This window comes from Macaca mulatta, chromosome 19 (genome assembly GCF_049350105.2).
Source record: "Macaca mulatta isolate MMU2019108-1 chromosome 19, T2T-MMU8v2.0, whole genome shotgun sequence".
Taxonomy (NCBI): domain Eukaryota; kingdom Metazoa; phylum Chordata; class Mammalia; order Primates; family Cercopithecidae; genus Macaca; species Macaca mulatta.
This window is the reverse complement of record NC_133424.1, coordinates 64,519,357-64,543,131: the sequence shown is the minus strand read 5'-3', so window position 1 is coordinate 64,543,131 and position 23,775 is coordinate 64,519,357. Positions and strand designations below refer to the sequence as shown.

The window sequence follows — 23,775 nt, the reverse complement described above, 5'->3', positions numbered from 1 at the left end:
TAGAGATGGGGTTTTTTCCATGTTGGCCAGGCTGGTCTTGAACTCCTGACCTCCTGATCCGCCTGCCTCGGCCTCCCAAAATGCTGGGATTACAGGCGTGAGCTACTGCACCCGGCCAAGTGTTTTCTTTTTCATATTTATGTTAATCCTAGTGTATACCTGCCATTGTCTTATGGACATACTCATGTCACAATGGTTTTTTTTTTTTGAGACGGTCTCCCTCTGTCGCCCAGGCTGAAGTGCAGTACCACAATCACAGCTCACTAACTGTAGCTTCAACCTCCTGGGATCAAGTGATCCTCCCACCTCAGCCTCCCAAGTAGCTGGGACTACAGGTGCATGCCACTATGCCCAGTCTCATGTCACAAAATTTTGTCTCCAAACAGCACCCTCATTTATTTGTCCCCTAAAGTTTTCAGCAGAGCAAAACAGAGAAGAAATGTATTAAACATAGAATTTGGAGGCAATGTAGGAAAAAGATGTGAAAATATGTATGTATACAAAAAATATAATTTTATTACAATTGAAAATGAAGCATGGAATATATTGCATAATACCATAATCTGAAAATGACATATCCATAGCTTTTGGAAAAATGCTCTTGTAGTAAAATTATATTTATCGTATAATAAATATAGATGACAAAATTGTTATTGTGTAATACATTACAAAATTATGTCACATTTATTGTAGATATTATGAAATTATATGGTGTCATATTATAAACACTTCCCCACAATAATTTTCATTGAACTACTGTAAAAAACAAACAAAAACAAAAACCTTAGGCAATTTTACTAAACTCTATTTCACAAGCATTTTCAACAATCATATTGTGCAATGACATCTGTATCTGTATCCATAAAAGGAATATAGTAAGATATTACCATGAAGAAAATTGGGGGTCTTTCCTAACCAAGATGGCAGGAGTTCCAGAGGAAGCACTCAGTGTTGTACTAGAGTTCACTGCATTTTGTGATGTCTGAACACTAACGCCTTTTACACCTCTGCACTCCCTCTTCCTATTCTGCCCATCTGGTCAACTGATAATAAAGCCTCAGTGCTCACTCCTTTGGAACCAACTGGAAGTTCAAACCACAAGGGGGTACCCCCGCCCCAGCCCTACCCTTTAGCAATCATGACACCCCAAGCCCATCACCTATCCCAGTTCTCTGAAGCCACCTTTGGACCAGCTGGAAAAGTACACCCTGCTTTCCCCCACAAAGCCTCATTATATAATAAAACACTCTCAAACCATATCAGTGTATGGGATCATCATTCTCAAGATCCAAGCCAAACCTTAGGGGGACTTCAAACAAGTTCCAGAAAAGTAGTCAAAAATTCAAATCACCAAAAAAGTTGTGAGGGTGACTATATGAAGTTTCTAGTTAATGTACCAAAACAAAATTTCCTTTCTGTGTGCTTCGACTTAAAAGAAAATGGATGAACATTAATGTTTTCAAATGGTGTCACTGAACACTACAAGTACAAAAAGAAATTGTGTTACAGTAGTTTTTGTTTGTTTGTTTTTGAGACAGAGCCTTGCTCTGTCGCCAGGGTGGAGTGCAGTGGTGCAATCTCAGTTCACTGCAACCTCTGCCTCCCAGGTTCAAGCAATTCTCCTGCCTCAGCCTCCCAAGTAGCTGGGATTACAGGTGCACACCACCATGCCCAGCTAATTTTTTTTTTTTTTTTTTTTGTATTTTTAGTAGAGATGGGGTTTCACCATGTTGGCCAGGATGGTCTTGATCTGCTGACCTCATGATCCGCCCAACTCAGCCTCTCGAAGTGCTGAGATTACAGGCGTGAGCCCCCACACCCGACCATGTTACAGTATTTTTACCTTCAACCCATACTTTCTTTTTTTTTTTTAATTAATTTTTTTTTTTTGAGACGGAGTTTCGCTCTTGTTGCCCAGGCTGGAGTGCAATGGCACGATCTCATCTCACCACAACCTCTGCCTCCCAGGTTCAAGTGATTCTCCTGCCTCAGTCTCCCAAGTAGCTAGGATTACAGGCATGTGCCACCACGCCCGGCTAATTCTGTATTTTTAGTAGAGACAGGGTTTCTCCATGTTGGTCAGGCTGGTCTCAAACTCCCGATCTCAGCTAATCCACCTGCCTCGGCCTCCCAAAGTGCTGGGATTATAGGCGTGAGCCACCGTGCCCGGCCCCACTTTCTATTTCCTAATATTTGTCATATTACTATTTATTTTTGCTGCATGAAAATGAAGGTACATGCCATAGGTCTTATTTGGCACACAAGAAAGAGGCATATAGAAACATAATACAGGGCATACTCATTAACAGTGATGCACATTTGAGGGTGTACAAGGCTGACATTGCACTGCTATTCACAAAGTGATTTTGACTTCACCCACATAAGTATCCTTCGCCAGAGTACACAGAGACTAACTCAAGTACTAAGTGTAATTACTCAAAATCATACTTACCTAAGTATATGCACCCAAAAGCGTATGTTGTTTTGTCTCTCTCTCTCACACACACACACATTGTTCTGGTTGCTTCAACCTTAAAATCCTAATGGGACATTATTCTCTACTATAAAGTATCCTCCTGAGGTAAGATTAAACAATGTTGGTAGAAAGGATGTGATTCATTCCCACTAAGAAAAAGTTAAACAAGGCCAGGCGCTGTGGCTCACACCTGTAATCCCAGCACTTTGGGAGGCCAAGGCCAATGGATCACTTGAGGTCAAGAGTTTGAGACCAGCCTGGCCAACATGGGGAAACCCCGTCTCTACTAAAAATACAAAAATTAGCTGGGCAGTACTGGCGCATGCCTGTAATCCCAGCTACTGAGGAGGCTGAGGTGGGAGAATCGCTTGAACCCGGGAGGCAGAGGTTGCAGTGAGTCAAGATCATGCCACTGCACTCCAGCCTCGGTGATACAGCGAGACTTGGTCTCAAAAAAAAAAAAAAAAAGGAAAAAAAAAACTCTAAACTTTGTTACTTAAAACTTGAGAAGTATGTACATTCTAAATCAAAGAGTTACAAATTATAGTGCCAGCAGTTAAACGTGAATCCTACTTAAGAATATGCTAGGCCGGGCGCGGTGGCTCAAGCCTGTAATCCCAGCACTGTGGGAGGCCAAGACGGGCGGATCACGAGTTCAGGAGATCGAGACCATCCTGGCTAACACGGTGAAACCCCGTCTCTACTAAAATACAAAAAAAATTAGCCGGGCGAGGTGGTGGGCGCCTGTACTCCCAGCTACTCGGGAGGCTGAGGCAGGAGAATGGCGTGAACCCAGGAGGCGGGGCTTGCAGTGAGCTGAGATCCGGCCATTGCACTCCAGCCTGGGCAACAGAGCTAGACTCCGTCTCAAAAAAAAAAAAAAAAAAAAAAAATGCTATACTGGTAGTTTTCATTAAATGCTCTATTCTGATATAACTCTTCTCTCTTTATTGATTATTTGTACGTGTGTGTGTATATGTTATTAACTTTACATTTGTAAGGTTTCCTTTCAGCATAGATCAAGAGACGGGTGATGAGGCTTGAAGGCAAACTACATTCTTTGCCACATTTATGATATTTGTAAGGTTTTTCTCCTGAGTCCTCCAATGCTGTGCTAGGTGTGAACTGTAACTAAAGACTTTGCCACATTCATTGCCTCTGTAAGGTACGCAGTGAATTCTCTCCAGCATGAATTTTCCGATGGCGTGAAAGGTGTGGATTTTGATTGAAGACCTTGCCACAGGCATTACACCTGTAAGGTCTCTCTCCAGTATGAATTCTTTGATGGTTCGTTAAGTATAATTTGCGTCCAAAGACTTTGTCACATTCATTACATTTGTAAGGTTTCTCCCCGGTATGGGTTAGAAGATGGGCCATAAGGCCCGGACGCTTGCGAAACGCTCTTCCACATTCGTTACATTTGTAGGGCTTCTCTGTACTATGAATTATTTGATGCCGTGCAAGGTATGAAAGCAGACTAAAGACCTTGCCACATTCATTACATTTGTAAGGTTTTTCTGCCGTGTGACTTCTCTGATGATTGGTTAGAGAAAATTTGTGTCTGAAGTTCTTGCCACACTCGTTGCATTTGTAAGGTTTCTCTCCAGTATGGATTACAAGATGGGTAGTAAGCCCTGAACACTCTCTAAATGCTTTGCCACATTCATTACATTTGTGAGGCTTCTCTCCAGTATGAATTCTTTGATGTCGTGCAAGGTTTGAATTGCGATTAAACACCTTGTCACATTCACTACATTTGTAAGGCTTCTGTCCAGTATGAATCCTCCAATGTTCTACAAGATGTGAATTGCGACTGAAGACCTTGCCACATTCAGTACATTTGTAAGGTTTCTCTGCATTATGGATTACTTGATGGTTAGTAAGGCTTGCAGGGACTCTAAAAACTTCACCATCTTCACTACATTCATAAGAGTTTCCTCTAACGTATGCTTTCTCTTCTTGTGGGAGTAATGGGAAATCAATAAAATCATTCCTATATTTATTAAACATGTGTGTCGTGAAAGTAGAAGGAATTTTTGGCAGTGGTGAAACTGAGGAACGATGGTTTGTAAACTTTTCAACTTGATTCCTTCCAAAAATTTTCCTTCCAGCTTCAAACAGCTGCAGTTCAGACAGATGTGACTCAAGGGTAAATCCAAGTTGATTTTTAATAGGCTTGTTTTCTGCATTGCTTCCCAATATACAGCTCCTCCCTAGAAAAGAAGACATGAACCCATGATTCTGGCATGTTTCCAGTCTGGTGCAGGGACTAGAATCTGCCTCACTCAACTCAGACATTGGAAGAAGTATCAGCATACTTTGGATGTCACATTGTGAGAGCTGAAAACACAAGGGGGTGACGTGATGCATTGGAGCAGTGGGGAATCTGCAGGACTCGGGAGGATTATGGGTGACTTTGAGAAAGATTAAGGGCAGAGAAATAGAGCAGAAACTGAAAGCTTCTCAGAAAAAGGAGGGATGAGTCTCTTAGAGAAAATAAGACATTTAAGAGCAGTTGTATAGACATTAGTAATAGTATAATATATGCATAAAGCTCTTGTGCTGGGGACCCTCCCAGACCTGACCCTATGATCTCTCCATCTGTTAATTTATCCTTCTCTATCTACTTAGAATAAGGTCTTGCTCTGTCACCCAGGCTGCAGTGCAGTGGCGTGATCACAGCTCACAGCAGCCTTAAACTCCTGGGCTCAAGCGTCCTCCTGCGTAGAGACTACAAGGTATGCACTACCGTGCCTGGCTAATTTTTAAATTTTTTGTAGAAATAAGGTCTCATTATGTTGCTGGTTTCAAACTCCTGGGATCAAGCAATCCGCCCACCTCAGCCTCAAAAAATTCTTGGGTTACAGATGTGAGCCACCATGCCGGGCCTGGATCCTTTAAAATACTCTGTATAATAAACCCTGTAAATGTTTTTTTTTTTTTTTTTTTTTTTTGAGACGGAGTCTCGCTCTGCCGCCGAGGCTGGAGTGCAGTGGCCGGATCTCAGCTCACTGCAAGCTCCGCCTCCCGGGTTCACGCCATTCTCCTGCCTCAGCCTCCCAAGTAGTTGGGACTACAGGCGCCCGCCACCGCGCCCGGCTAGTTTTTTGTATTTTTTAGTAGAGACGGGGTTTCACCGTGTTAGCCAGGATGGTCTCGATCTCCTGACCTCGTGATCCGCCCGTCTCGGCCTCCCAAAGTGCTGGGATTACAGGCTTGAGCCACCGCGCCCGGCCTCTGTAAATGTTAAGTATGTATTACCATGAGTTCTGTGAACCACTCTAGCAAATTAATCAAACCCAAAGAGGGAGCAATGGGAACCCCAACTTTTGAAGCTGGTTGGTCGAAAGTTGCAGAGGTCTGGACTTATGACCAGTGTCTGAAAGGGGGCAGTATTGGAGACTGAGCCCTCAACCTGTGGGATGTGATGTGCTCTCCAGGTACACAGCATCAGAATCGAATCCAAGGGAACCCAGTGAGTATCCGCTGCAGAACTGACTGCTTATTGGTGGAAGAAAACTCACATTCGGTCACATAAGTTTTCTGTGTTTCTTGTTGTGTGGTGCAAGACCAGACAGAGGAAGATATGGTTTGAGTTTTGCCCCTCAGTCTTAAATAACAAATTATGGCAAGTCAACGTAATGGTATTTCTGAGATTAAGATGGCAATAACTTTAAAAGAGCATATTCTTAAGATATGAAAAATTTCCATATTATACACTGTAACATATTTAATTGGCAAAAGTGCTGTTTAATAGTAGCTACTAAGTCAGGTAAAACGAAGGAAAACAAATATTTAAACTCCCATTCAAACATTTCTGGAGTGTCTATAGGTTTTAGAGAATCTCCTGCTGAGGCACACCCTGTGCCATTAAAAAAAAAAAAAAACTCATAAATATATAAACCAATGGGCCATTCCCTGATACTATAGCCCCACAGATACAAAATAATAAACACAAAGAGTATCATATGAAATATAGAACTGCTGATTAAATATACAAAAACCAAGTTGATTTGTAATACATGGAAAGGTACAAGATGAAAGTAACAGTGGTTTGAACAAATGACGGTAGTGTTAAAACCAGAGGCATCATCTGGTGGCTATTTTGTGCCATGCTCCCCACGAGGATCTAGGGATCCAACACGGGGTCTTTCTGTTGACTGTCTTTCCCACTCAGCTGAGTAACCATCTCAGAAGAGCCACCTATTCCCCTGTGACACACAGCAGTAAAGTGTGGATGAAGCACAACTGAAGAATGGCTGAGGGGCCTTGTGGAATAAGAAGAAATGCATACATTGGTCTATTCCCCGGTTCCTGACACAGAGCTCCAAAGACCTTGGGATGTCCTGGGTGGTGTGAGTGTGATCTGCTCTAATGAGGCAACCTTTGTGGGTTCCTGGATGGGGCTGATCACCAGAAAGACCAGGCCATACTTAGAAGCATGAAACTGTCAGCCTCACCCACTATCTTCTAGGAGAGGGGCTGGAGATTGAGTTAATATCAGTCACGCCTATGTGATGAAGCCTCCATAAAGATCCCTGAACTATGGGGTCATGAGCTTCCAAATGCTGAAGACAGGCAGGTGCCTGGAGGGTGGCACACCCGGTGACTCTTCCCACGTGCCTTGCCCTGTGAATCTCCTCATCTGGCTGTCCATCTGTATCCTTAGAAACATACTTCATCATGAGCCAATGAACCTAACAAAGTGTTTCACTGAGTTCTGTGAGCCACCCTAGCAAAGTAATCAACCCAAGAAGGGGGTTGAGGGAACCCAACTTACAGCTGGTTGGTCAGACGGAAAGGTGACAACCTACTACTAGCAAGCGGTGGCTGAGGTGGGCGACTCTCAGCCTGTGGGATCTGATTCTAACTCCAGGTAGACAGTGTTAGAAACGAATTATAGAAAACCCAGTAAAGATCCAGTGAAAAATTATTTGTTGATGGGGAGAAATCCCCACACATTTTGGTGACCAGAAGTGAAATGTTCTGTGCTGAGCGGCATGTGAGAATAGGAAAATCACTGGCTTTTTCCCATCTCAAACAGACCTGAACAGGCAGAGGGGGCTGGAGGCACCTGTAGTTTCCAGGACCCAGATGCAAAAAAGAGTAGCTTGTGTTTTCCCATTTCCTGATTACGTCTTCCCAGTACAGGAAATGGGGTGGACCATGAATAGGTCAAGGGGGTAGGTCTATGAAGACCTCAGCTTTGACCTATAGGGACAGAAACTGAGCATCAGATGGAATCAAGCACAGAAAGAAAGACCACAGGCGAAAGAGACCCGTGGCAACAATGCTCCCTGTGTTCTTCAGAATCATGGAACAGAAGTTCATAGAAGCCACATGACAGGGTGCTGTCCATCATGATAAAGACTTTGCTTTTGTCTCTGGGCTGGAACACCACTCACGGGTGAAAAGATGAAACTATTACACATTTGTAGAGCTGAATGAGACAGCAAAGAATATTTCCATTCAGAATGCCTAGGATTTAAGCTTTTCTTTTCTCACAGAACGTCCCCCCTGTAGAGAGTTTCCCACACACTCTTTTAAGAGTTAGTATGGGCTGGGTGCGGTGGCTCACGTCTGTAATCCCAGGACTTTGGGAGGCTGAGGCAGGCAGATCACTTGAGGTCAGGAGTTTGAGAACAGCCTGTCCAACATAGTGAAACTGCGTCCTTCCTAAAAGTACAAAAATTAGCTGGGTGTGGTGACACATGCCTGTAATCCCAGCTACTGGGGAGGCTGAGGCAGGAGAATTGCTTGAATCTGGGAGGCAGAAGTTGCAGTGAGCTGAGATCACACCACTGCGCTCCAGCCTGAGCAACAGAGCGAGACAACATCTCAAAAAAAAAAAAAAAAAAAAAAAAAAAGTATGGCTTTGCAAGGTGCAGTAGCTGTAATCTGTAATCTACAACTTTGGGAGGCCAAGGCAGGAGGATTGCTTGAGTCCAGGAGTTTGAGGCTGCAGTGAGCTATGACTGCCACTGCACTACAGCCTGGGTGATAGTGGAACACCCTGGCTCAAAAATAAAAAAATAAAAACTATGGCTTCCACACTGCCCATCAGAGCTGTTACCTGTGTTCACGCTTCTGACACATTCCCTTCCATCTGGATTTTTTACTATTTTAACTTCACTCTGCAGAGTCAAGGGCTCTCTCCTTTGCTTCAACATGGAAATGATACTTAGGTCAGGAAGACAGATTCCTGTTAATAAAAAGAAAGAAACAAGATGTGCTGGGGCATTTCCAAAATCCAAGCCCTATGTTTAGGTAAGAGAGGGGATATTGCAAATGGATCAAGAATAATATTTCACAAGTTCACCCACAGACTGGCTCCTTCTGAATGCTTAGGGAATACTGTAATATGTAGACATCGAGATCTCTTCCAAGAACTACTGACTTGTAAGCACAGGGGAGAAAACAGAGAACTGGTTATCTGGTGCCACCTAATGACATATCATGAAGGGGGCAGACCATCTGAAGACAGGACACATTTCAAATCCAGAGAGCATAATAGAACTTTTCATTTGAGTCAACAAGGTTTCTACCTCAGTTAAGCAATTTAGGGGCTCCTAAGAGGCAACTAAGAGAAAATGCAAAGATAGATTAAAGCAGATCCCGGCTTCTGGAGGGAAGGTATCCTCACCCAGAGAGACCAGGTTCCTGTAGTTCTCCAACATCACGTCTCTGTACAAAGCCCTCTGTCCAGGGTCCAGGCATTTCCACTCCTCCTGAGAGAATTCGATGGCCACGTCCATGAACGTCAAGTGTCCCTAAAATGAGGACCGCATTGTTTGCAACACTAAAAATGTATAAATTGTATGCAATTTAGTTTATAAACATTTTTGAATATTAAGCTATTGAAAATGGCAGATCATTAAAAAACATAGAAACTTCAACTCCAATCTCTAGTAAATACCCACATTCAAAAATATATAGTATTTTTAAAAATTCAGATGGGGTTTTACTAGGTTGCCCAGAAAGATCGCAAACTCCTAGATTCAAGGGAAGAGTTTAATCCTTCCCCAGCCTCCCAAAAAGGTGGGATTATAGGCATACACCACTAACCCTGCCCTACAAATACACTTTTGTCCATTAAAGTCTACATATGTAGGTATTAGCAAACGCCAATGGAGTTTATTGATTTATTTCATTAATAAAACAGTGATACATGACACAAAATTTAAGAATATTATACACTAATTTAACAAATAGGACGGGCGCAGTGGCTCACGCCTATAATCCCAGCACTCTGGAAGGCCGAAGCAGATGGATCACCTGAGGTCAGGAGTTTGAGACGAGCCTGGCCAACATGGTGAAACCCCGTCTCTACTAAAAATACAAAAATTAGCCAGGCATGGTGCTGGGCGCCCGTAATGCCGACTACTCGGGAGGCTGAGACAGGAGAATTGCTTGAATCTGGGAGACAGAGGTTGCAGTGAGCCGAGTTCATGCCATTACACTCCAGCCTCAGCAACAAGAGTAAAACACTCCATCTCAAAAAAAAAAAAAAAAAAAGAAAGAAAGAAAACAAGTGTCCTTCTTTAGCAGCACTAATTATAAATGACACACACACAAGAAACATCCTACCTCTCCCTTAGCAAATATACATGGCCCCTAACTAAAAGACATTCCAGACCTGTGTACAAAATCCACAACTCTACTAAAAGAGTAATGTCAGCAAGACAGAGGAATACGAAGCCACAGACCTTTCTGTCCCCATGGAGACAAAAATTAAACAATACACAGACCAATTGGCTTTGTGAGAAATGTAGAAGGACCTTAGCAAGTTCCTGCACCCCAAAGAAGCACCAAGTCAACCTGCTGGGAGCCCAGTGGGAAAATGCATGAACACATTAGCCTGAGCCCCTGCTCAGGCATGATTGCCATCATCCAGAGGAAACCACAAACTCCAGACTTCTCCTGAGGGACAACGTTCTGTCTTGGTTGAACAGAAGCTCTGAACTAACAGCGCCCCAGATCAGGAAGCCACTGAGAACAAAGGCACCAGCATAAATCAGAGCCCGCAGTAACGCAGGCAGACACTAGGTGGCAGTGCGGACCCCAGCTTCCTATGGCCTCACACAGGCTGCAAAGCAGGTGCAGAAAGGGGAGCTCCTGAGCAGAACCTGGTCACCCTCTTCAGTGAGGAGGTGACAAGCAAAGTCCAGAGAGGACACATCGAAGACAAAGCTCAGGACTTCCAGAGACTCCTCCTGGGCTGATTGGTGCGCGTGGTCCCTGAACCACGCCAAGCACAAAAAACAAGAGAGGTGACTGATTTATTTTCTTTTTCTTTTTCTTTTGAGACGCTCTGTCGCTCAGGCTGGAGTGCAATGGCGCCATCTCGACTCACTGAAACCTCTGTCTCTTGGGTTCAAAGGATTCTCCTGCTTAAGCCTCCCAAGTAACTGGGATTACAGGCGTGTACCACCACACCAGCCTAATTTTGTATTTTTAGTAGAGACAAGGTTTCACTATGTTGGCCAGGCTGGTCTCCCTGACCTCAGGTGATCCGCCTGCCTTGGCATCCCAAAGTGCTGGGATTACAGGCGTGAGCCACTGTGCCCGGCCAATGCTGTAAAAATAAATTTCTACAGGACTTGCTCTCGCTCTTGCCACAGAGCTGGCAGCAGTGGGTCGCCAGTGACACACAGGGAGGGTGGGAAACCGCACAGGGCAGGGCAGGGGAGACTTGGTATGCGATGGCCTACGCTGCACGTTTGGTGTCTTCTCTAAAACAAATATATACGTAGTTTGATGTTTAACATAAAAAATATAACAATAATTGCTGAACAAGAATGAATATAATTTCCACCTCTTTCATGACAAAAAAAAATTCTGCTTCAATCTCTGTGCAAAATTACAGCTTTTTTTCACCTAACCCAGATGCCGTACAAGACTCCCTGCGGGAACACCACTCTCCATGGGAGGACCGTGCTGAGAAAGAAGAAACAATGTCCTCCCTGAACCAAGCCAGACACAAGAAAGTAGGAAAGGTGTTTAGCTTCAAATGTAGTAAAAATCAGACAGAAATTATTTCTCCTTCCTGAACTCCTTTTCCAGAATTTACCAGGTACTTGTGCACATGAATACGTGACTTCCAGTGGCAGCTGCTCTAATCCTGGTCCACAGAGAGCTGACAGAGCATCCAGATGTGGCCCCTGAACAATCCCTGCTGCCCAACAGCACTCACACCACGGGACCCTCACCCCGTCTCCATCCATGTCTGGTGTGAGCCCTTCCCAGGCCCATGCCCAGTGCAGCCTCTTCCCAAGTTCATGTCACTGGGTCACGAGAGATGGAAGCTAAGCGAGATGAGAGGGTGAGGGTGAGCAAACCTGTCAGGCAGGACACTTCAGACATTTCAGAAAGAAACAGAGAGAGAAAAATCCGCCGAGAATATCCGTTCACCTGAGGAAGAGCCATCCCTGACTCCTTTGCTTCCCTCTTCTGGGCTTCTTCATCGCATAGCATGACTGTTTAGAAGTCAATCCTAAATGTCAAAAATAGGCTGATTACTGCTCAGAATCAACACGTTCCCCTTCCTGTGCCACAACCACACACACAGGTGAGACCTCACCCTGTGGAAAATGTCCTCTGCTGCCCACTGCACCAGAGTTGATGCAGGGACAAGAAACTCCTACCAGAAGAACGAGTGAAGTTTTTACTTGTTTATTCAGGACTCGTTTCCCTCCTGGAGAAGCCCGCACGCACGCTGCAGCAGCACGGAACCGGGCTGGACTGAGCCGCCTCATTCAGGGAACAGACCCAGCTGTGACCAAACTCCATGGAGAGCACAGCCCCCCTCCCCTCTCTGTGGAGCCCAGGCTCATGTAATCCCTCAGAACTGGAGGACATAGAGCCTTGGTGCTCAGCGCCAGACACAGAACACAGTGGAATCTCCTTATCCATGGGGGATATGTTCCAAGATGCCCAGTGGATGCCTGGAACCTCAAACAGTACTGACCTCTATTTACTCCACTTAAATTATGCATGTAACAGCTTCTCACTGGCATATCCAAACTGCCAGCATCAATATTCACATGCTTGGGGAATACTAAAGCAAAAGGACTGAGATACCCCAAAAGTGGACCAGATCAAAAAGACTATTCACTGACTAATGGGCAGACAGAGTCTACACTCGGCCCTCAGGATTTCTAGGGTCCAAATCCAGAGATTCAACCAACGACAGACTGAAATAATTACAAAAAAAGGGGAAAGAAACCAAAAAGTAACAAACAATGAAAATAACACAAGAAAACAACAGAGTATAACAACTATATAGCATTTATAAATTTCATTAATCCATTATAAGTTTCATCAATCCATTATAAGTAATCAAGAGATTTTTTAAAGTCTATGGGAGGATGTGTGTAATTTATACGCAAATACAGTCATACACTGCTTAGTAACGGGGCCTGTTCTGTGAAATGTGTTTTCAGACCATTTCATTACAGACTACACGACATAAACCAAGATGGTTTATGTCTACTACAGGTTAAGTCTACTACACATCTAGGGTATATGGTATAGCCTATTGCTAAAAACCTGCACATCATGTTATGTACTGAATACTACAGGCAACTATGACACAGTGGTATGTACTTGTAAATAAAAACATGTCTCAACATAGAAAAGGTACAGTACTAATATGATATAAATGTTTAAAAAATGGTACAACTGTCTAGGGCACTTACCACGAATGGTACTTGCAAGACTAGAAATTGCTCTGGATGAGTCGGTGAGTGTGTGGTGATCGAATGTGATGGCCTACGACATAACTGTGTACCACTGTAGATTTTATAAATACTGAATACTCAGCCAGGCGTGGTGGCTCATGCCTGTAATCTCAGCACATTTGGAGAACGAGGTAGGCAGATTGCTTGAGCCCAGAAGTTCGAGACCAGTTTGGGCAACATGAGACTCCTGTGTCTACAAAAAAAAAAATACAAAAAATAAATTGAGGCATAGTGGAACACACCTGTAGTCCCAGCTACCCAGGAAGCTGTGGTGGGACGATCACCTGAACTTAAGAGGTTGAGGCTGCAGTGAGCCATAATCGCACCACTGCATTCCAGCCTGGGCGACAGTGTGAGAGGCTGTCACAAAAATAAATACGTACATACGTACTTACTGTATATTTAGGCTACACTAACATAAAAAATATTTTTTTCTCAATAACAAATTAACCTCAGCTTACTGTAACTTTTTGACATTATAAACTTCTAAATTTAACTTTTTGACTTTTATAATAACATTTAGCTTAAAACACACATTGTATAGCTGTACAAAAATATTTTGTCTTTATATCTTTATTCTATAAGTTTTTCCCATTTAAAATTTTGTTTTCCCCATTTAAACTTTTTGTCAACAACCAGGACACAAACACATACATTAGCCTAGGCCTACACAGGGTCAGGACCATCAATGTCATTGTCTTCCAGTGCCACATCTTGTCCCATTGGAAGATTCTCAGGGGCAATAATATGTATGGAGCTGTCATCTGGGACAACAATGCCTTCTTCTGGATACCTTTTGAAGAACTTGCCTGAGGCTCTTCTAGGTGAGGAGGTACTCCTTTCAGAAATACATCTGTATGTGAATCTGAAAGTCAGCTGAGGGCCTGGTGCAGTAGCTCATGCCAGTAATCCCCGCACACTGGGAGGCCGAGGCGGGCGGATCATGAGGTCGAGAGATCGAGACCATCCTGGCCAACATGGTGAAACCCCATCTCTACTAAAAATACAAAAATTAGCTAGGAGTGGTGGCGCATGCTTGTAGTCCCAACTACTTGGTAGGTTGAGGCAGGAGAGTCGCTTGAACCCGGGAGGTGGAGGTTCCAGTGAGCCAAGACCATACCACTGCACTCCAGCCTGGTGACAGAGCGAGACTTGGTCTCAAAAAAAAAAATCAGCTGATTAGGAAATGAGATAGGAAGAAAAATATCCATGGTGGTTTACTTGCTTATTTTTTCTTCCTAAATGTTATTGTGAGCAGTTAATGCACCATAAACTTTCCTTTCCATTAATAAACACCTTCTGGGGTTGGGTGCGGTGGCTCACTCCTGTAACCCCAGAACTTTGGGAGGCCGAGGCAGGCAGATCACACCAGGTCAAGAGTTTGGGACTAGCCTGGCCAAAATGGTGAATCCCCATCTCTACTAAAAATACAGACATTAGGCCGCGTGCTGTGGCTCAGGCCTGCAATCCCAGCACTTTGGGAGGCCGAGGCGGGCAGATCACGAGGTCAGGAGTTTGACACCAGCCTGACCAACATGGTGAAACCTCATCCCTACTAAAAATACAAAAATTAGCTGGGCATGGTGGCATACGCCTGTAATCCCAGCTACTCAGGAGGCTGAGGCAGGAGAATCACTTGAACCTGGGAGGCTGAGGTTGCAGTGAACCGAGCCTGCATAACAGAGTGAGACTCCATCTCAAAAAAAAAAAAAAATACAGACATTAGCCGGGTGTAATGGCAGGCACCTATAATCCCAGCTACTCAGGAGGCTGAGGCAGGAGAACCGCTTGAATCCGGGAGGCTGAGGTTGCAGTGAGCCGAGCCTGGGTAACAGAGTGAGACTCCATCCCAAAAAAAAAAAAAAAAAATTAGCCGGGCATAATGGCAGGCACCTGTAATCCCAGCTACTCAGGAACCTGAGGCAGGAGAATTGCTTGAACCTGGGAAGCAGAGATTGCAGTGAGCCAAGATCACACTACTACACTCCAGTCTGGGTGACAGAACAAGACCCTGTCTCAAAAAATAAGATAAAGAAATAAATAAACACCTTTTGGTGTTGGAGTTCATGTTTTCAAACTTTTAAAGAAGCTTGTGGAGGTCTGTACCAGTTTCTGCTAAACCCTTCACTGTGAAATTTCCTGGATTTTTTTTTCCTTTCCTTCACTTTCCTATCCTCTCACCTCTTCTTCAGCTATGTGTTCTTGTATCAGTTCCAACAACTTATTCGTCCATTCCTCATGAACCACCTCTAAGAGCATCACAGTGTCATCCTCACCCACAGCCAGGTTAAAGCTGCCTGGCAAAGATCCAGGTTTGTTTCCCCCAGCATCACCACAGACACAAGGAATGCACTGCACTATGACGTCATGACTGCTCTGATGTAGCTAGGCAACAGGAATTTTTCAGCTCCAGTGTAACAGTGTAATCTTATGGAACTACCATCATACAGTTGATCGTTGACCAAAATGTCATTATGCAGTGTATGGCTGTACTGCGCAACTTTACATAAAGGACTTGAAGATCACCTGACTTTGGTATCCTCAGGGGTCATGGAAGTAATCCCTCTGATACTGAGGGATGACTGTACTGCCTAGATATACCAGAAAAGGAGATGATTCAAGTCCTAGGCAAAAGAGAATGGGACTGGCTGGGTACAGTGGCTCACACCTGTAATCCTAGCACTTTGGGAGGCCAAGGTAGGTGGATTGCCTGAGCTCAGGAGTTCAAGACCAGCCTGGGCAACATGGTGAAACTCTATCTCTACTAAAAAAACAAAAAATTAGTGAGGTGTGGTGGTATATGCCTGTAATCCCAGCTACTTGGGAGGCTGAGGCATGAGAATCGCTTGAACCCGGGAGGCAGAGGTTGCGGTGAGCCGATATTGTGCCACTGCACTCCAGCCTGGGTGATGGAGTGAGACTCCTCAGAAACAGACTGGGACAGTGCTAGATTTCAGCACACTACTTGGAATGGTGGGAAATTTAAAAGTTGTGCATTCTTCATTTTTGGAACTTTCTGTGTCATATTTTCAGACCACAGTTAAACTCGAGTATCAAGAAATCAAACCAGCAGATAGGGAGCAACTACTGTAGCATCAACTTTAAATATTAGGCCTGGCCTCCACCTGAGTATTGAAATTAGAATCTCTGTAAGGACGCACAAGAGATGTTTCTGCAAAATGCCTCAGCATGGCCGGGCGCGGTGGCTCAAGCCTGTAATCCCAGCACTTTGGGAGGCCGAGGCGGGCGGATCACAAGGTCAGGAGATCGAGACCACAGTGAAACCCCGTCTCTACTAAAAATACAAAAAATTAGCCGGGCGCGGTGGCGGGCGCCTGTAGTCCCAGCTACTCAGGAGGCTGAGGCAGGAGAATGGCGGGAACCCAGGAGGCGGAGCTTGCAGTGAGCCGAGATCGCGCCACTGCACTCCAGCCTGGGCGACAGCGTGAGACTCCGTCTCAAAAAAAAAAAAAAAAAAAAAAAAAAAAAAAATGCCTCAGCACTCAAATGTGAAGCTAGGACTGAGCTCCGCCCAGAGGGGTTGAGCCCAGCGCAGTCCCCGCTTCTGGCTCTTGGCTCCCCTTGGGCCCTTGCTGTCACCAGGATCCAGACAGTGGCAGGAAAAGGGAAAGAAATAAACACAGAACTTCAAAATGGAGGAGAGTTGGGGTGGGGTCAGGCTGGAATGTTAAAACGGGGGCTACGGCGGGGGGGGTCACAGAATCCTAAGAAGGTACTACCAGAACAAAGGCCTGGGGAAGGAAGGGTGTTTGTCACCAGCAGCTGAGCGGCCAGAGAGTTCCAGGCAGAGGGACAGCCCAGATGAAGCCTCTGAGGCAGGAGAAACCTGGGCCCCCTGTTATGTAGGTTTCAAATAATTCCACTTACATAGTTTGCTATATGAATGACATGTGTGCTGTGATAAGAACTTGGAGTGCGTTCCTCCTTCCTTCATGAGAGATGCATCACCCCTTAGCAGCCCCCATAGATGACAAATGGAGTAAACTTCCCTCCCACCCAGAGAATGTGGTTGGACTCCGCCCTCCCCTGGAGAATGTTATATGGCACCTTCTCAGACCCCATACACGAGATTCTGACCTCGACTACTGGAATTCAAAATACACGGAAATTCAAGAGGTTGACAGTCACTGTGAGAGCCGAGGCTGTGGCACACTCTGCTGTCAGGGGCCTCTCTGAAGACATGTAGGCTACACTGAGAGGTGGCTGCATGTCAGCTGTTCTCCAGTGATCACACCGTTAGCCTTCAAGGTGACCTCCGGAGCCTCGACCAACACCAGCACTGCCCTCTAGCGGGCATGTATGGACATGACCTGTTCTTGCGGGTCTCCACTGGGCTGGATGCCATTTCTCCCAGGAAACTGCTTCTATGAATGTACAGCTCAGACATTAACTGTACTTTTCCATATAGGCCTATTTCCATCCTAACCGAGCAAATACTTTTTTTGGTTTTTTTTTTTTTGAGACAAAAATCTCACTCAGTCACCCAGGCTGAAGTGCAATGGCATATCAGTTCACTGCAACCTCTGCCTCCCAGGTTCAAGCAATTCTCCTGCCTCAGCCTCCCAGAGTAGCTGGGACCACAGGCGGCCGCCACCACGCCCAGCTAATTTTGTGTGTGTGTGTTTGCGAGACAGGGTCTCACTCTGTCGCACAGGCTGGAGTGCAGGGCGTGATCTTGGCTTACTGCAACCTCTGCCCCCTGGGTTCAAGCGATTTGCCTGCCTTAGCCCAAGTAGCTGGGATTACAGGAGTGTAAATAAATGTGTGATTTATTGTTTGTATTATAAACGAAAACACAAATAAGAAAATAGCTCCTATTTTTAAAAACATTTGACAGGTTTACTTAATCCCCAGAAAGTACAGGGTGTCCCTCACCCGAGATGTGCAGGACTGCTGGGGCAAGGTGTTTGGGGAGTTCAGGGAGTATCTGTTGGACATATGAAGGTGGAGATGCCTGTGGATGCCCCAGCAGAGATGTCCAGAATGCGAATGGACACGATTCTGGAATTCAGGGGAGAGGGGTGGGTAGAGAGGGAAAATTGAGACAGGCAGGTGGTGTTTTGAAGCCATAAGATGAGATCATAAGGAAAGGTAGAGGGTGTGGGCAGAGAGAACAGGTTTAAGGACTAAATTGTGGGACACTGCCATATTCACAGAAGACAGTTCAGGAGACCTGAAGGTGATGACAAAAATGTTAAACAGGGACCAGGCGTGGTGGCTCACGCCTGTAATCCCAGCACTTTGGGAGGCCGAGGCGGATGGATCACAAGGTCAGGAGTGCAAGACCAGCCTGGCCAACACAGTGAAACTCCGTCTATACTAAAAATACAAAAATTAGCCAGGTGTGGTGGCGCGCGCCTGTAGTCCCAGCTCGGGACTACACAGGAGGCTGAGGCGGGAGAATTGCTTAAACCCGGGAGGCGGAGGTTGCAATGAGCTGCGATCACGCCACTACACTCCAGCCTGGGTGACAGAGTAAGACTCCGTCTCAAAAAAAAAAAAAAAGTTAAACAGATTTTTTAAATTATGAAGAATCTCTTCAAAGCCAAGAAAAAAGAAGAGGAAGTGATGGGCTGTGCAAATTGCTGCTGACAGGGAAAGGAAGACGAGGACAAAAATTTTAAAACTGTATTAAGCCTGGTGCAGGGGCTCATCCCTGTAATCCCAGAGCTCTGGGAGCACAGAAGAGGGGTACTTCCTAGACGAAGAAATGTAGTTAATATAATATTTTTTGTTTTAAAGATAGAAGGAAAATAAAGCCTTTATTGTATGTAGGAGTGTGTTTTAATGAATGACGCCTCCATCTGGGTACATTTTGGGAGGCTGAGGTGGGAAAATCACTTGAGCTCAGGAGTTTAAGACCAGTCTGGACAACACAGCAAGCCCCTAACTCTACAAAAAATCAAAATATTAGCATGGCACAGTGGCATGAACCTGTAGTCCTGGCTACCCGGGTGGCCGAGATAGGAGAATCGCTTGAGCCCAGGAAATTGAGACCAGCCTAGGCAACATAGCAAGACCCCAACTCTACAAAAAAAACAAAATATTAGCGGCATACTGGCACGTGCCTGTAGTCCCAGCTATTCAGGAAGCTGAGGTGGGAGAATTGTTTGAGCCCAGGAGGTCGAGGTTACAGTGAGCTATGATTATGCCACTGCACTCCAGCCTGGGAGACAGAGCAAGACTCTGTCTCAAAAACAAATAAATAAGTAAATAAATAAAAATATTAGCCAGGCATAGTGGTACACGCCTATAGTCCTACTTACTTGGGAGACTGAGGCAGGAGGATCACTTGAGCCTAGGAGTTCGAGGTTACAGTGAGCTATGACTGCCTCACTGCACTCCAGCCTGTGCAACAGAGTGAGATCCCATCCCTTAAAAAAATAAATAATTAATTAAAAATAAATTTAGGGGCCAGTCGTGGTGGCTCATGCCTATAAACCCAGCACTTTGGGAGGTCAAGGCAGGCAGATTACAAGGTCAAGAGATCAAGACCATCCTGGCCAACGTGGTGAAACTCCGTCTCTACTAAAAATACAAAAATTAGCCAGGCGTGGTGGTGTGCACTTGTAATCCCAGCTACTCAGGAGGCTGAGGCAGGAAAATCGCTTGAACCCAGGAGGCAGAGGTTGCAGTAAGCCTAGATCATGCCACTGCACTCCAGTCTGACAACAGAGTGAGTCTCTGTCTCAAAAAAATAAAAAATAAAAAATAAAATTAAAAAAATAAAAATAAATTTAGAAACAGGTAGGTGGCTGGAGCAATGGAATGGGTGGATGCGATAACTTGATTAGATGGAGTCAACCAAGAACTGGGGGCAAGAATTGAAGACAGAATATAAACAAGATTTTAGTGTACTGTGATCTTAAAATAGAGCATGCAAGAGGGGGTACTTACTGCAGGGAGAAATGTAAATACAGTATTTTTTGTTTTAAAGATTGAAGAATGGAAAGAAAATAAAGGCTTCAGCGAGTGAGTATGTGAGTGTGTGTGTGTGTTTTAATGGACAATACCTCCACTTCAGTATGCTGACCAAAATAATTTCCTAAGCCAGGAGCAGTGGCTCCCGCCTGTAATCCCAGCATTTTGGGAGGCCAAGGCGGGCAGATCACCTGAAGTCAGGAGTTTGAGACCAGCCTGGCCAACATGGTGAAACCCCGTCTCTACTAAAAATACACAAATTAGCCGGGCGTGGTGGCACATGCCTATAGTCCCAGACACTTGGGAGGCTGAGGGAGGAGAATCGCTTGAACCCAGGAGGCAGAGGTTGTAGTGAGCAGAGACTGTGCCATTGGACTCCAGCCTGGGTGACAGAGCGAGACTCCGTCTCAAAAAATAATAATAATAATAATTTTATAGACAAAAAAATTAATGATACCATGAGGAAGGATGTCATGCCATTCTGGGACTGTGAGTGGGGCTGGCACATGGGGCACAATCTCAGTATCAGCAGCAGCCAGGAGCAGGCACAGATCATTCCCAGTCACTACTGAGTAGGCATCACAGGCCCTGAGACTGGTGAGTGGGCCAAGTCTCTTCCCTTTACTGTTTGAGGTAAGAAAAAAACATAGTGTTTTTGCTACGCTCATATGCAGCACAGAATACTACACCGCTCGTCACCAAAAATGTGTGTTTTCCCCAAGTTTGAGATGGAGTTTCACTGTCGCCCAGGCTGGAGTGCAGTGGCACAGTCTCAGCTCACCACAACCTCTGCCTCCAGGGTTCAAGCGATTCTCCTGCCTCAGCCTCCCGAGTCACTGGGATTACAGACACATGCCACTACTCCCAGCTAATTTTTGTATTTTTCTTTTTTTTTTTTTTTTGAGACGGAGTCTCGCTCTGTCGCCCAGGCTGGAGTGCAGTGGCGCAATCTCGGCTCACTGCAAGCTCCGCTTCCCGGGTTCACGCCATTCTCCGGCCTCAGCCTCCCGAGTAGCTGGGACTACAGGTGCCCGCCACTGCGCCCGGCTAATTTTTTTCTATTTTTAGTAGAGACGGGGTTTCACCATGGTCTCGATCTCCTGACCTTGTGATCCGCCCGCCTCGGCCTCCCAAAGTGCTGGGATTACAGGCGTGAGCCACCGCACCCGGCCTAATTTTTGTATTTTTCATCATGTTGGCCAGGCTAGTCTTGAACTCCTGACCTCAAGTGATCTGCTCAAATCACCCTCCCAAAGTGTTGGGATTACAGGCGTGAGCCACCGCGTCTGGCCCATGCTGACGAGTTCTGTGTCACGCTCGCAGCTGTGTGTCCCACAAGTTAACTCAATTTTGATACTGTCTACCTGGAGACAGGTACAGATTCCACAGGTTAAAGACGCAGTGCCACATGGTTGCCTCTCAGTTTAGATGCAGATAAAAAGCATGGTTTCCAGCCAGGACCAGTGGCTCACGCCTGTAATCCCAGCACTTTGGGAGGCCGAGGTGGGTGGATGGCCTGAGGTCGGGAGTTCAAGCCCAGTCTGAACAACATGGAGAAACCCCACCTCTATTAAAAATACAAGGTTGGCCAGGCATGGTGGCGGGTACCTGTAATCCCAGCTACTGGAGAGGCTGAGGCAGGAGAATCGCTTGAACCCGGGAGGCGATGGTTATGGTGAGCCAAGATGGCACCATCACATGCCAGCCAGGGCAACAAGAAACTCCGTCTCCAAAAAAAAAAAAAAAAAAAAAAAGCATGCTTACTAAGAGCCTTTTTTTTTTTTTTTTTTGAGACACAGTCTCCCTCTTACCCAGGCTGGAGTGCAGTGGTGCGATCTCAGCTCACTGCAACCTCCACCTCTTGGGATCAAGAGATTCTTGTGCCTCAGTCAAGTAGGTGGGATTACAGGCACACGCCACCATGCGTAGCTAATTTTTGTATTTTTAGTAGAGACCGGGTTTCACCACGTTGGCCAGGCTCGTCTTGAACTCCTGACCTTAAGTGATGTGCCCACCTTGGCTTCCCAAAGTGCTGGGATTGTAAGTGAGATCCACTGCGCCTGGTCCAAAAGCCCCTCATTTTGATTAGTTTGCTAGGAAGGCTCTTCCATCTGCCTGTTTCTTGCCCTCCCTATCTCTGCTTCCTCTCTGTTCCCCCTGTTAAATTCCCTCTTCCCTGCTACACTCACTTGTCCCCACTCTCTGGTGCCCCCGGATCCCAGGCCTCCCCATGCTGTGGTTCTCCCTCTGCTCTCCTTGTCATCGGCTGCCCCCTCTTGCTGTCCCAGCACCACGCTGTTCTGTCTGCCCTGGCTTCAAATCCCTCCTCCTCTCCCAAACTCTCTGTGTGAGGAGCCTCCCCCTTTCTGCCCCTCTCCCTACCTTTCTGCCCTTCATCTCTCTGGACATCGAGCTTTTCTCTACGTTTCTCCAGTTACTTTTCTCTCCCTGCTACGTTCTCGGCTTCACTCACTGTCTCTGTAAATCTCTTAGCTACTCTCTGCCGTCTGCTTATGGATCTCCCTCATGCTTCTTTTTCAAAATTTTTCTATTTCCTACCACTCTTTCACCATCTTTCTCCACATATTCATAGGGAGGGGAGTACAATAAGGTGCCCACCTCCGTCAAGAGCACATTTTTAGTGGGATGCAATTTGGGACGGAAGAATCCTGGATGTCTTGAGACAAAAGTCACGTCCCCACACGATCAGGAGTAGCGATGGCTGGGAAGGCGAGGCCTGGGGAGTAGGAAGGCCCGGATCAAGGAGGAAAAGGATGGGGACTGAATTATTAGAGGCGTGTGGTGTCAAGGATCCCAGGACCCGGCACAGGCCTCCCCCGCCGGGACTGGGGCTGGGGCCAGGTTGGGAGGCTCCCCGGGCGGGAATCCACCTTGCAGTGAGGACTTTTAAAAGCGCGGGGCAGAAGGATGGGTCAGTAAAGAGTTTTAAGCGGAAAGGAGTCTCGAAAAACCGTGTTTACCTGGCCCAAGGCAGAACGACCGGGGACAGGACCCGTCGCCGAGCAATTTTAACACACAGGGAAGCGACCGCCGGACTCTCACGGAGACGCCTGAATTTACACGGGGTGGAGGGAGCGGTGCGGGAATTTCAAGGTCTGTGTTGACTCTCAGATCCCGGGTACAGAAGCGCGGGGGAGCTGGGAAGCCCAGATTGAATCTAAACAAAGGGAAACTGACGCGCTGCGGTGTGACCTTCTATCCACGCGATCCGCTTCCGGGTCTGCAAAAAACTGCGCGCGCCGCCGTGAGAGCAGGACGGGGCGGGACGGGGCGGGACGGCGCGGGGAGGGGCTTCCCTAGTCCACGCTCCCGGTGCCTCTGTTTTCCGAGTTTTGCTGGCAGTGAAGGTGGAGCAGCTCAGCCGTCTGCAAACTGAGATCCTGCCGGGGCAAAGCAGCCTCGGTTGATGATTAGATCCAGGAAATTTCCTGCTATTAAAATGAATTTTAAGCCTGCCGTGGTGGCAGGCCCCTGTAGTCCCAGCGACTCGAGAGGCTGAGGCTGGAGGACCGCTTCAACCCAAGAGTTCGAGTCTACACTGAGCTATCATGGCCACTGTACTCCAGCCTGGGCGTAGTGTAGACCCAGTGCTATACT

At 46.1% G+C, this 23,775-nt stretch overlaps 1 protein-coding gene across 13 annotated transcripts; it reads right to left on the bottom strand.

Annotated features, from left to right (window-relative positions):
• Positions 1 to 653: 653 nt before the first annotated feature.
• Positions 654 to 23,400, bottom strand: ZNF610 (zinc finger protein 610). Of its 13 annotated transcripts, none has more exons than XR_013410227.1 (8): positions 23,139 to 23,400; positions 14,025 to 14,209; positions 13,174 to 13,408; positions 11,888 to 11,969; positions 9,120 to 9,246; positions 8,550 to 8,678; positions 3,373 to 4,689; positions 781 to 3,060 (listed from the first exon to the last, which is right to left on the bottom strand). XR_013410227.1 is itself a non-coding variant. In XM_077981703.1 (7 exons), exons 3-6 carry the CDS (start codon positions 11,948 to 11,950, stop codon positions 3,626 to 3,628), a joined length of 1,383 nt encoding a protein of 460 aa, XP_077837829.1. In that variant the 5' UTR covers positions 11,951 to 11,969; positions 13,174 to 13,408; positions 23,139 to 23,400; the 3' UTR covers positions 654 to 1,643; positions 3,587 to 3,625. The 13 variants fall into 13 exon arrangements, 6 of the variants coding, with proteins under 6 accessions (XP_077837829.1, XP_077837827.1, XP_077837831.1 ...); XR_013410225.1 differs by lacking the exon at positions 14,025 to 14,209 and having other exon boundaries at positions 781 to 1,596; positions 2,895 to 3,154; positions 3,227 to 4,689; XM_077981703.1 differs by lacking the exon at positions 14,025 to 14,209 and having other exon boundaries at positions 654 to 1,643; positions 3,587 to 4,689.
• Positions 23,401 to 23,775: the final 375 nt, after the last annotated feature.